This window comes from Mauremys reevesii, linkage group 7, assembly GCF_016161935.1.
Source record: "Mauremys reevesii isolate NIE-2019 linkage group 7, ASM1616193v1, whole genome shotgun sequence".
Lineage (NCBI taxonomy): Eukaryota > Metazoa > Chordata > Testudines > Geoemydidae > Mauremys > Mauremys reevesii.
In genome coordinates this window covers 7691394-7703798 of record NC_052629.1, presented here as the reverse complement: position 1 = coordinate 7703798, position 12405 = coordinate 7691394, and the positions used below count along the sequence as shown (strand labels likewise).

General features: G+C 48.4%; 1 protein-coding gene across 6 annotated transcripts in view; it reads left to right on the top strand.

Annotated features, from left to right (window-relative positions):
• Positions 1–12405, top strand: part of SORCS1 (sortilin related VPS10 domain containing receptor 1) — a 393912-nt gene that overhangs the window by 316827 nt on the left and 64680 nt on the right. For all 6 annotated transcript variants that reach the window (XM_039481793.1, XM_039481792.1, XM_039481791.1 and 3 more), the window contains 2 exons: positions 6253–6355; positions 6625–6701. In XM_039481793.1, the coding sequence (XP_039337727.1) occupies positions 6253–6355; positions 6625–6701 (180 nt within the window). The remainder of the gene's footprint in view (positions 1–6252; positions 6356–6624; positions 6702–12405) is intronic.

The window sequence follows — 12405 nt, the reverse complement described above, 5'->3', positions numbered from 1 at the left end:
GGGCACAGTGATGCTAGGCTTGAGCAGCCAGACATTATAGGAAGAGCTGGCTATTTTACTTATTTATTTATTTATGTATCTTTAAGGAAGGAAACATTGTTTAATGAGGCTTCTTTCTGCAGAGCTGATGATCTCCTCTTAGGCAGCAGGTGAAGATACGGACTCTGTCACAGTGCAGTTGAAATTCTGCACACTAGGTGGGGTGAGCGAACTATTTGTAGATGCCAGCAGGGGACCAGTGGAGTTTTCAGGAAGGGTCTTCTGGAGACTGGGCAGTCCAGTCGCTGGAGATGGGCACAGGCTGCAGAATTAAAAGGGGGACGGGGGCTTTGTAGTGTCCGTTGTAGGTAATTTATTATTATAGGTTGCTTGTTTTTCATTTATGTTACGTAGCCAGAGACTAGGGCAGTCAACACATTACAAAAATCTGTGTGTGTGTGTGTATATATATATACACCTTCCCCTATAACTTAGCAAAACAGAACTCAGAGGGGTTTCTATGGAATTTTGCAACTGTTTCAAAATAAATGTCATAGTCTGTGACGATGCGGTTCTGGCGGGACCCAACTGAGAGTGCCAATTCAGGACAAATCGCTTCAAACAGGGCAGTTACAGCCCCAGGCTGGGGTTTTTCCACCTCTAAGGCAAACCAAACCAGCCTGACAAAGAGGACTTTGGTTTCACCCCACTGGCTAACCACAAGTCACACAAGCAAATTTCTTAGACACTCCAGTCTCCCAGCATCCCCACCAGTGCCACTCCTCCTGGGGATGAATGGTTATGAAAACCAACACCCCAATAAAAGAAAACGGTTCTCTCGATCCCAAAGAATCAAGCCCCAAACCCAGGTCAATATACAAATCAGATCTTACCCACAAATCATGCTGTTGCCAATCCTTTAGAATCTAAAATCTAAAGGTTTATTCATAAAAGGAAAAAGATAGAGATGAGAGCTAGAATTGGTTAAATGGAATCAATTACATACAGTAATGGCAAAGTTCTTGGTTCAGGCTTGTAGCAGTGATGGAGTAAGAGGACTCCGGGCAGGTCTTCGGCGGTAGTCAGCAGTGGGGGTCCTCCCCGTCTGGACCCGCGCCGAAAGTGCCCCCAAGACCCACGGCGGGGACCCCTCCGCCGCCCGCCGCGGACGCGCCCGCCGCGCCCCCCCCCGCCGCCCGGGGGCGGCGGGGGCGGGGGTGGGTGGGTCCTGGACTGCCGCCCCGCTGCGCCCGCCCGCGAATTACCGGCTGGGTGGTGCTGCTGGGGGCGTGGTCCTGCTGGCGTGTGGCTGTCCCTGGGATCCTCTGTCCCCAGAGAGGAAGGACCTCCCAGAGCGAAAGAAGCCAAGGGCCAGAAGCGGGGGGGGCGGAGGCCCCGAGTCCCCTGGGCCCCTGGCCCGGCCCCCAAACCCCAGGCCCCCCGGGGCCCCTGGCCTGGGGCTGGGGGGGGGCCCCGGGGGCCTGCCCCCTGTGGCCCTCCCTCCTGCCTGCGACTGCAGGTCCAAATCAAGTCTCTGGGACATCCCCCACTGGGATGGGTCAGTCAGTCCTTTGTTCAGAGCTTCAGTTTGTAGCAAAGTCCCTCCAGAGGTAAGAAGCAGGACTGAAGACAAGATGGAGATGCAGCATCAGCCTTTTATAGTCTCTTTTCCAGGTGTAAGAACCTCTTTGTTCTTACTGTGGAAAATTACAGTAAAATGGAGTCTGGAGTCACAGGGACAAGTCCCTGCACTTTGCTGAGTTACAAGGCGTATCGCCTTCTCTCCCTGGGTCAATTGTGTAGCTGATGGTCCTTAATGGGCCATCAAGCAGGCTAGTCAGAGCTAACACCAACTTGTCTGGGATGTTTCCCAGAAGCACAACATAAGTTTAAAATACAGACAGTATAGAGCCAATACTCATAACTTCAACTACAAAATGATACATACATATAGATAGCATATTTATAACCAGCAACCCATAACCTGGTCTTAGACACCTTATATGACCCCCTTTACACAAGATTTGGTGCCACTGTGTTCTATATGGTCCCAGATTATATCAGTAACGTCACATAGTCTCACCTCCATCGGCATGCCCATGCAGACATTGGGATAGTAATCTGGACACCCCCACAGCTCTGATTGTTGGGGGGCCAGTCAGGATCAGGAAGCACTTTCCATAACGGTCTCGCTGTTCTTGTCTCTTTGCTGTAGCCACCTGCTGTCTCTCATCATCAGCTTTGATGGTAAACCCTTTGGGGCAGGGACCATCTTCTCCGTGTGTGTGTCCAGCCTGTAGCACAGTGGGGCCCCGATCCCTGACCAGGGCCCCAAAGTGCTACGGCAACAGTATATAATAAATACCTGTGATAGGTGCATTGTGTCTGTCTGGAAGTGCTCACTGTCAGATCCAAGTGCATTTAGAGCCAAGGGTTCTGGCTCAGCCTGTTATGAATATAATGGGTCAGGGCTTTGGTTTGGGCCCATCTCCTGTAACACAAGTCCCATGTGGTAATGATGCTCCTCATTTTTTTTTTATGTACCCCAGCTGAAGTAGCCCAGCTCATTTGCAGTGGTGGTGGTGGTGGGGGGCGGGTTATGTACTTTCTCAACAGGGTACCTAGGAGTTTACTAGCCTATTTACAGGACGGTGGGACTTTTGCACAGAAATGACTGAGATGTTAAGAGAAGGTTACTAGGGCGGCAGGACGTCCCTCAAGGGGCAAATTAGATCAGCACAACAAAATGCAGATACTTCGCCAACGGTTATCTGAGCCTCTTGGGTGTGCAGAACTGAGCAGGGCATCTCATGAGAACAATTTCTCCTGCAAGATTTTCAGGGCTTGCTACTTCTAGTCAAGGCAAAAAATATTTTAAAAAATATATACAGCAACCCAAAGCTCTTACTGGACAAGTCACTTTCCCCTCTTGGTGCCTCAGTTTCCCCATCTATGAATGGGGATCATGCTACTGCCATCCTTTGCAAACCGCTTTGAGATCTACTGATGAAAAGTGCTGTATTAGAGTTAGGTGGTAATTATTATTATTATTGTGTTTTAGTACTTCTGTTTCTGCAAAACTGGCAAGAACTGTATGCGGGGCGGGGTGGGGAGTGGAAATGAAACATAAGGAAAAATAAGTGGATTTTATAGACCTTCAGAAAAGTTGATATTTGAGTTCGGAGCACAGAACGAGGCAGGTTCTTATTTTATCCACAGCATGTAGCCAGCCCCTAATTGTGGCACATAAGAGGTGGGAAGCTAGTGGACAGAGCCCCACGTTTCCCCATTCCACCTACGCTCCTTGCCTCCCTCTCCCCAGAGAGCCAAATTTGAAATGAGCAGCAGTCCTGCACCAGCGTCTTCAAAGTAATGGAGGAATCGGAGAGCTATAGGAAGGGCTGGCAGACTGAAGGAAACAAGAGCAGGATGTCTCAGGATCATAGGAGAGATGATTGGCTGTGCAGGGATAGGCTAAATGCAGAGACAAGAAGCTGGTGTTTAATGCGGTGGGGAAGGGGGAGCCAGTGGAGGGAAGCAAAGAGGGAGTTAAAGTGACAAGCCAGGACACCTTTGCATGGATGTACATGGGACAAGAATGCATTTGTCAAAGCCGAAGAGGAGAAGGTTACAGTAGGCAAGATGATGAGAAGCTGAGCAATAGTTTTAGCTGTGTGGGTGGAGAGGAAAGGTCAGAGTTTAGGTGGTGCTCTGGTCTCAGTTGGGGCCTCTAGGCATTACTGCATTATGATGAATAAATGGTTATGCAGGGGCGGCTCTAGGAATTTGGCCGCTCCAAGCAGTCATGCCTGCGGGAGGTGCTGGTCCCGCGGCTCGGGTAGACCTCCCGCAGGCATGACTGCGGAGGGTGCGCTCATCCCACGGCTCCAGCGAACCCTCCCGCAGCTGCGGAGGGTTCGCTGGTCCCGCGGCTCCGGTCCACCCGAGCCGCGGGACCAGCGAACCGTCCGCAGTCATGCCTGCGGGAGGTCTACCCGAGCCGCGGGACGAGCGCGCCCTCCGCAGTCATGACTGCGGAAGGTCCGCCGGACCCGCCGGCCGCCCTGCAGGCAAAATGCCGCCCCACACGCGCGCTTGGCGCGCTGGGGTCTGGAGCCGGCCCTGTGGTTATGCACTTGATAGGCAGCATGTCAGCTCTTGCACTGGGTCTTGTTGTATGTACCCTGTATCTATGTAATAATGATGGTAATAATAGCTGGCTTTTATATATCACTTTCCATCAGTAGAGCTTACACCTATACAATATGTATCTATGCAGTGATACAGATACAAGATAAAAGGAACCTCAAGCAGCACAATCTAAAAGGATTGAAGTCTGAGACGCGAGCTAATCTCTGTTGGAGTGGGGGATTGGGTGAATTACTTCCATTAGCTCCTGTCTGCAAAATGCCAGAGGGCGACATTAATTATTTTGGTTTGAAAAACATGTTCCCCCTTTAGCCCTTCAGAACGGATAGAAATGTAAAAGGAGGAATCTCTTTCTGCCTTTCTGCTTAGCCGAACTGGGTTCTCTCCCCAGAACCCTCCTCTGGATTGCTGTGGAGTCTGACCCTACAAGACTGTCAGCTGTGGTTATGGTGTTTGGCATATTCTGCTTGTCTAGCGATGCTCCCACCTATGCCACCCTGGCCTTTTCCTTTGTGTCACATCAGGAAGAGTTCACCTCCCTCCTCCCCACTCGGCCACTGGGCTCGCCTTTGCGGGAGTGGTACTTGCTGACTTTGGTGGTTGACGTCCGCATTGAGGGACTCACATTTCAAACTCTGAGAGGCACAACTGTGTCCACGACAGGGACAATATTATGCTCCAAGTGACCATCCTGAACTAGCCAAAGGAAGGCCTAAAACAGTGCTTACCATTAACAGGTTGGCATTTGACAATAGCTTGCTACTGTACAGCACTGAAGATATTTCCTTTCACTCAGTAAATCACAACCTTTCTAGTGTTCACTGTTGGTCTCATCCATATCTAACTTCTATGAATCGTTTTGGGGCATGGTGCCCATTCTCTGGTTAATCACGATCTTCCTCCCACTCCTTGAAGGGTGTTGGAGGGAGGTGGGTGTACCCTTGTTTCCCACTTATGCTCTGGGTGGTTCCTCCAGTCTTTGCAGATGCACGTGGTAGAGATCGTACTTACATGCACTCTGTGGTAGTGTTGTGTTATCATTGGACCAAATCCTGAGAAAAGAGCTGAGCAACTCCAGCTCCTGTTCATTTCAGTGGAGGCTTCATGCGCTCTCACCTCTCTAGTTTGTCTGTGTGCCAGGCACTCTGCAAACACAGAAGATCCAGCCCCTGCCCCCTACGTCCTTCTCCCAGCCTCAGATCTTCGTGCCTTCTTCCATGTGCATGGAGCTCTCCCCTAGTTCCAGTCCACCAAACACTCTCTCTCCCCTCATCCAAACCACCCAGATTCGCAGTCTTGCTGTTCTACCCCTCCTCTGCCCTTTCCCTATTCAGCACTCTCATCCCCTCTGGGTTTGGTGCTCTGGCTTTTTGCATCCTGTGTAAAATCCTCCAAAGAGATCCATGCTCACAGAGGCTCATTGTCTCCAACTGGAAACTTCATGGGAGTGAGGGATCTTGAGTGTGGATCTGTTTGCAAGATCGGACCCTGAGACTGCAATCTCCTTGGCTCAGGATATATGTTCTGTGCTTTTTTAAATAATAATAATAATAATGAATAATACCAGCAGATGCATGCACTATGCAGCTGAGGCATCTAATATTCTCTTCTTTGTTATTAACCTTACAATTTTGCCGTGTTACTGTGGCATGGAACAGATCTCTTTAAATAAAAGGAATCAAAAGAGTGGGAGAGAGAGCCAGCTTGTCACTGCCAGGGTTTGAGAGACAGTTCGGGGTTTGTCTTTTCATTAGACCGCCCGTGTCAGTACGTAGCAGCTTGCAGTGCTTCGCTCACAGAGCTGTGCTAATGGTATCAGCAGACCTTGTTGCACTGTTGTTCACAGACTGGCTGGCACATTTCCCTCGGGCTGGTGTTCCATTTGCTTCCAGCTTTTGGTGTGTTTTTTTTCTATTTTGCAATGAGCTTTTTTGGAGCCTTCAGGAATGGAGTAAGGAAAGCTGGGTTCTCACGGATTGTCCACAATAGCAGGGGACCCCTTCCAGTCCTCTGTTGTGATGTTCCATGGCCATCACTCTGATGTACGAATGCCCGTTGGGAAGGGAGACTGAATGGGATGCCCTTTATGACTTCTCTTTTCCTCCCCGCCCCCTTTCTCTCCAGCCCTATTGCTCGCTGCACCTTCACCTAAAGGTTTCCGAGAACCCGTACACTTCAGGAAACATCGCCAGCCGAGATACTGCCCCTAGCATCATCGTGGCTTCTGGTATGAAACATTCAGTTACTATCTATTGTACATAAAGTGTTGTATACATCAGATTCCGCCTATTGCATTTCCTCTGTGCATGGAAATAGAAGTATTTGGACTTTGATCTTGTAATGACGTTTCCCTGCCAAACTAAAATGACAATTCTTCCCCCTCCCCAACGCTGAAATCCTTTGCTTAGGAAAAGGTAAAAATCATTTACACCACTGAGGCAGCTCACTTTCCTATGTCTTAAAATATTGTTGCACTGAATAATGTTCTCCTTATAGGTAACATAGGTACCGAATTGTCAGACAACGACATCAGCATGTTTGTTTCATCGGACGCTGGGAACACATGGAGACAGGTAAATAACATGAATCACAGCCTTGAGTGTCAAATGAAGGGAAGGTGAGTTGCTTTAAAAAGGTGATCTGTTTTTCTTTCTTTTTTTTTTCTTTTTGGTGGCAAAATAATTTATACTAACCCAAGCGAAGGGTAATCCCTACTGGTTTTTCCTTACACTATTTCCTGTTAAAAAGTGGAAATGTGCCCAAGTCACCAAGGCTGGTATTTTCAAATACAGCTTAAGGGAGTTTGGTTGTTGATTTCCATGGGAGTTTAGCTGCACTAGAGTTTTGGGTGGCTAGAGAAGGAAGGCCCAGTGGTAGGGCACTTGCATAGGATTTGGGAGAGCCAGGTTCAATCCTTGCCATACGCTTCCTGTGTGAGTGTGTGCAAATTACTTAGTTTCTCTGTGCCTCGGTTTCCCATCTGTAAAATGGGGATAATAGAACTGCCCAGCCTCAGGGAGGTGGTGTGAAGATAAATTAAACATTGTGAGGTACTATGGCAACAGAGGCCAGTAAGCACCAGCAATAGATAAAACTTTTAGTTTGAGCCCAGCTCTAACAAAAAGATACCGCCACACTTGTGACTGGCTCCTCACCAACCCTCAGCTTGGCAACTACTGCTTGAGAGCTGCTTAGATGGGTTGCACATGTCCTTTCTTACAAGTAAAATACTGCCCAGTTTGATGAAGCAAATACTGTCTTGACAGAGAATCAAAGAAATCAGAAATGGGAACGCCTTCTTAGGTCACTATGACCCTAGGGAGCCGTTATTGCCAACTGGGAAACGGTTCGTTGTCCTATAACAGCAATTCCTATCAAGCCTGGCAAACTCACTGCAACTAACACACTGCTTTTGTAGTAGCCATCCATAAACAGTGTTTTGTAAGGTATCAATGTGTATGTACTGATTATATTTAAAAAGTAGGTGTATATACGGAAAATATGTCCTTATAGTTTTTATTGAGGTATTAATCCCTAGCAGAGGTGAAAAACTGGTTTTGCCAGACAAAGGGAAGCATATTCACATATATTACATAGGTTCATATGTAGATTAAGCATTGTAAACCAAAGCAATGGAAGCCCCATTGAAATAGGAGTTGACTGGGGGATGGGGAGTCATCATAGAATATCAGGGTTGGAAGGGACCTCAGAAGGTCATCTAGTCCAACCCCCTGCTCAAAGCAGGACCAATCCCCAGACGGATTTTTACCCCAGTTCCCTAAATAGCCCCCTCAAGAATTTAACTCACAACCCTGGGTTTAGCAGGCCAATGCTCAAACCACTGAGCTATCCCTTGACAGGCAGAGAAGAACAGCAGGGGTCCTCCTGACTATGGGGACAACACAATGAGTTTTGAGAGAGCCATTTGGGGATCCAATACTGTGGAACACCCCTGGAAAGGTCTGGGTATTCATGAAGACTTGGATCCTGGCTTTGACTGAAAACCAGCACTTCTGTCAAAGACTGAATCCTTGGAAGAAAATCTATTTTATTAAATAGGACAGGTAAACCATTGAGAAGGGTGGACCTAGGATTTCGGTTTATGGTTCATTTTTTGCGTAACCATTCTGTGTCCAGTAGTCTCACTCAGTTCTAATTTAGATCTCTGTTCTTTGTGAACAAACTTATTCTCCTTTTACAGTAGACAGCATACTCCTGATTTCCCAAAACCCTATTATCCAAAACTTTGTGTTATCTGAATCCCTTCCCTGTCCCAAGGGATTCAAATGGTGCAGAGCTTTGGAGAATAGAGCAGAGACCCCTGGCCACAGGGGAAGCCACCTGCTGCCCCACTGTGACGGGAGTGAGTGAGCAGGGCCCACCCCAACTCGCTCCTATCCACCTCCTCTCCCCTGTCACTCACCCAGGCCCCCCTGTTCCGGTGCCCCTGATGGAGAGTGTACTGTACCTCTCAGTGCTGTGGTATTAAGCAAATTGTGACTCAGCTGAATCAAACAAGCTGAAGTATGTCTTGTTCCCTTTGGGAACAGCGAACTTGGTAATTTCTGCGTGTCCAGTGATGGGCTGAACAGTTAGGGTGACCAGACAGCAAATGTGAAAAATCGGGATGGGGGTGTGAGGGGTAATAGAAGCCTGTATAAGAAAAAGACCCAAAAATCGGGACTGTCCCTATAAAATCAGGACTTCTGGTCACCCTATGAACCGTGCATGACTTCAGGTGACACATGTAGAGGGACCTGGGGGCGAGGGTATACCTTTTGATCCTGCAAGGCAAAGAAGGGCTGGCAGAGCTCTGAGGAGTACTTGAGTGGCTGCAGGGTTGTCAGTGTTAGGGAGCTGACTTTCTCTCACCGGAGGCGGAGGGAACAAGGTAATTCACTGTCCTGTGCTCCCTGAGGTAGCGTCACCGTCTTCTAGTCTATTCCCTGGTGGACCAGAGCGTCAGCACAGAAGAGTCACTTAAATCAATCTACCGTAGCTTTCCATTGCTCAAGGGGTGTCACTTTCTCCTCTTCCCTGGGAGGTTATTCCACCCTCTTACTGATCTCACTGTTGGACAGTTTCCCCTGATATTCTGCCCATGTTACCCTTTGTTTAATTAATCTCATTAAGGACCTAGAAATTACCACAGTGGATCAGGCCAGTGTCCTTGTTGGACCAACTGCTTCTAAGGAAGGAGTTAACCTTGGAAATGGACACGTGTCCATGGATGCATCCAAAAGGGGAAATTTCTACAAAGCCCCTGTCAGTAGTTGGCTTGTTCCATGAAGGGGATATAAACCCTCATGCTTTAGGACCTGATCCAAAGCCTGTTGAAATCAATGGGAGCCTTTCCATTGACTTTTTTATTGGCTTTGGATCAGGGCCTTAGATTACTAGCTGTAGCAGAGTGATTACCCACTCCTGCCCTGCGGGGCTTGAAACAGCCCAGGAGAGGGCTATGGCTGGGGCAAGAAGCCTGGGCTGATTGGAGGAAAGTAGGCTCAGCTGGGACCATGCCCCAATCAGGCCCCGCTGGCCCCTATAAAAGGCTGTGAGCCAGCGGCCCAGACAGTCTCCCTCTGCCTGTAGAGGGAGAAGGGCCTGGCTGCAAGGTGCCAAGGAGGGAACCTAGAATGGAGCAGGGCTGGGGAAAGGCCTAGGGAGCTGGGGAGCTCCGGCCTAGGAAAGCCCCAGGCTGAAGGCCTGGTAAGGCCCATTAGGTACTGGGTTGCAGGGGGCAGCCCATGGGTAGGCAGAGGCAGCAGGTCTGACCCCCCTTTGCCTATGATGAGTGGCTTACACTGCAGCCCGCCCCAGCAAGCGGGGGGGCTAGATGGGGACTGGCAGTAGCCAAACACTGAGGCGAAGTGGGGATAGTGGGTGGGGGTTCCCCTGGGAGGGGGAGAACCTGAGGCTGTGAGGGGTTACTGCCAGGGCACCGGGGTCCTGGGCGGGACACGGGGCCACAGGTAAGGTGGATCACCAGCCTGCAGAGGGCGCTCCGGAGCTGGAACGAGCTAATTCCCAGAAGTCACCAGCAGGAGGCGCCGCGGCAGTGAGTCGAGACACTTACAATAGCCCACTTCTAATAAACTTGGTTAGGAGGAAACTTTCCCTGTGGACACATTATCCCATAACTGCCGGCTCCAGCGTTTCTTCTCTGAAGCATCTGGTGCTGGCCACTGTCTGAGACAGGATATTGAACTACACGACTTGATCCAATATGCTGTTGTTTTCATTCCTGTGTTCCTACGCATGAATGTTTGGGGCGCTTACGTTTTGTATCCTGTCTAACATAACTGTGTATATTCTTAGTATCCATATAAATGTCTAATTTTTTTCCCAATATGATTATGTTTTTGCCCTCAGTAATATCCTATGGCACTGAGCTCTACAGGTTAACGTGTGTTTAGTTAAAAAAACAAAACAAAACACCTTCCTTTTTATTATTAAGTTTTCTGCCTTATGATTTCATTGGCAGTCACCTTTTTTCATTTATTGTGAGAGAGGGGAAGTGCTGTTTCTTATACCTTTCATATTACTCTTAGTTATACCCCTTGTGTGAACCTCAACAGTTCCTCTCCCTTCTGATGATTACACCCTCAATACAATTATCAAGGATCCCCCATCCAGTCCTTGGTCACCGGCACAACCACTGCAAATACAAACTTAGTCTCCAAAATACAAGGTCCTCTCTTACAAGGACAGCACAGCAGAATCATGAGCATATTTTCCTCTTGATGGAGCACATCAAGCCAAGGACTTAACCTGAAAGAAGATGGATGGAGAATGAAAAATATCTCCTGTTCTGCTCAGATTATAAATCTCACGCACGGAAAGCGAAGCCTCATGCCACACGAGTGAGACACTGTGATTACCGAAACAAATGTGTTTGCCCCCTTCCCTCCCCACTGTTCTGCATGTTAATTAAATATCCCTTGCTTTGAGAGCACATAACTAATGAGCCTTAGCAATCAGGTAGAAGGCTGGATAATCTAATGCATGGCTGCTGAGCATCATTAAATATGTTTTAATAATTAGCTGCCATTTATTTAACATGCAATAATTCTCAAACATTGAAATTAAGTGTATAGTTAAGTGCTTTTAACAATGCAAATAGTCAGTCTTGGATCGGCGGTTGCTCTGCCTTGCAGGAGAGATGAGTTTGGGGGTGGGGAGCGTCATTGCTTGGGGCCTGACTCTGAAGTGTCTGATACTGGCCACTGATGATTAGAGGGTGTTGGATTCACGGGACACTGGTCTGACTCAGTCTGGACATTCCAGCGTTCCAGTGTTAGCATGGGCGGGAAGCAGTGGGGAAGTGGAGAGCAGAGTCCTTCATGTTGCTATACAGCGTCCCCTGCCCCCACGGAGCAGCATTTATGGAGTCTGGATGGATGAGTCAAGCCGCTGGGAGTGGTGCAGAGGCGTTCCGGAGGTGAATAAAGGGAGGGAATGGCAGGGATTTCCAGGGACGCTCACAAAACTATTTCTCTGTGGTACTTACCTGGCCCCCATCTCTGTAGTATCTGAGCGCTCAGTTTGTTAGTGTGTTCATCCTCACCACACCCTGCGAGGTAGGGCAGTGCTGTTATTTCCATTCTACAGGAACTGATGGGGAACTGAGTCACAGAGAGACTCTGACTTGTCCAAGGTCACACAGGGAGTCTAGGGCAGACTAGGGAAATGACCCTCGGTCTCTCAAGTCCAGGCAAGCATGAACCACTGGACTGACTTTCCTCTCTACCTGAAATGTGCCTTTATTGTTGCTGGAGCTGAGTGACTAGTTAATAAAATGAATAATTTGTTCGATGGATCGTCTCACCTTTTGGTTGGGGAAATGGCTGCAAACAGATCCTGGCTCTCCATGGTTTATTTGCTATTCGAGAACATTTTACACAAACTCTTTTCGTCCCGTGGCTCGCTATTCGAAATCTGAAATTCGAGCTCTGTTGTGATCGGTCACAGAGTAGCCTATCTTCTCTCTGATTGGAGGAGTGTAACTCTTATCATTAGGTGTGTACATTTAGAACCTGGTCTTGTGTCACTGACGTGGATGGAAGCTTTTCCGTCAAGTTCAATGGACATGAGATTAGACCCCTAAGATCTGAATTCCTAAATTAGCCAAGCAGTGATATTAAAATGTGCTATCCAAGGACTACTACCGAACTGGACTGCATGGGTGTTTGCAGGAGAATATAAAAGGGACCCGACCAAAGGAAACCTGTTTTAATATGTGAACAAATACTGAGAGAAATTAATTTTTGCATTGTT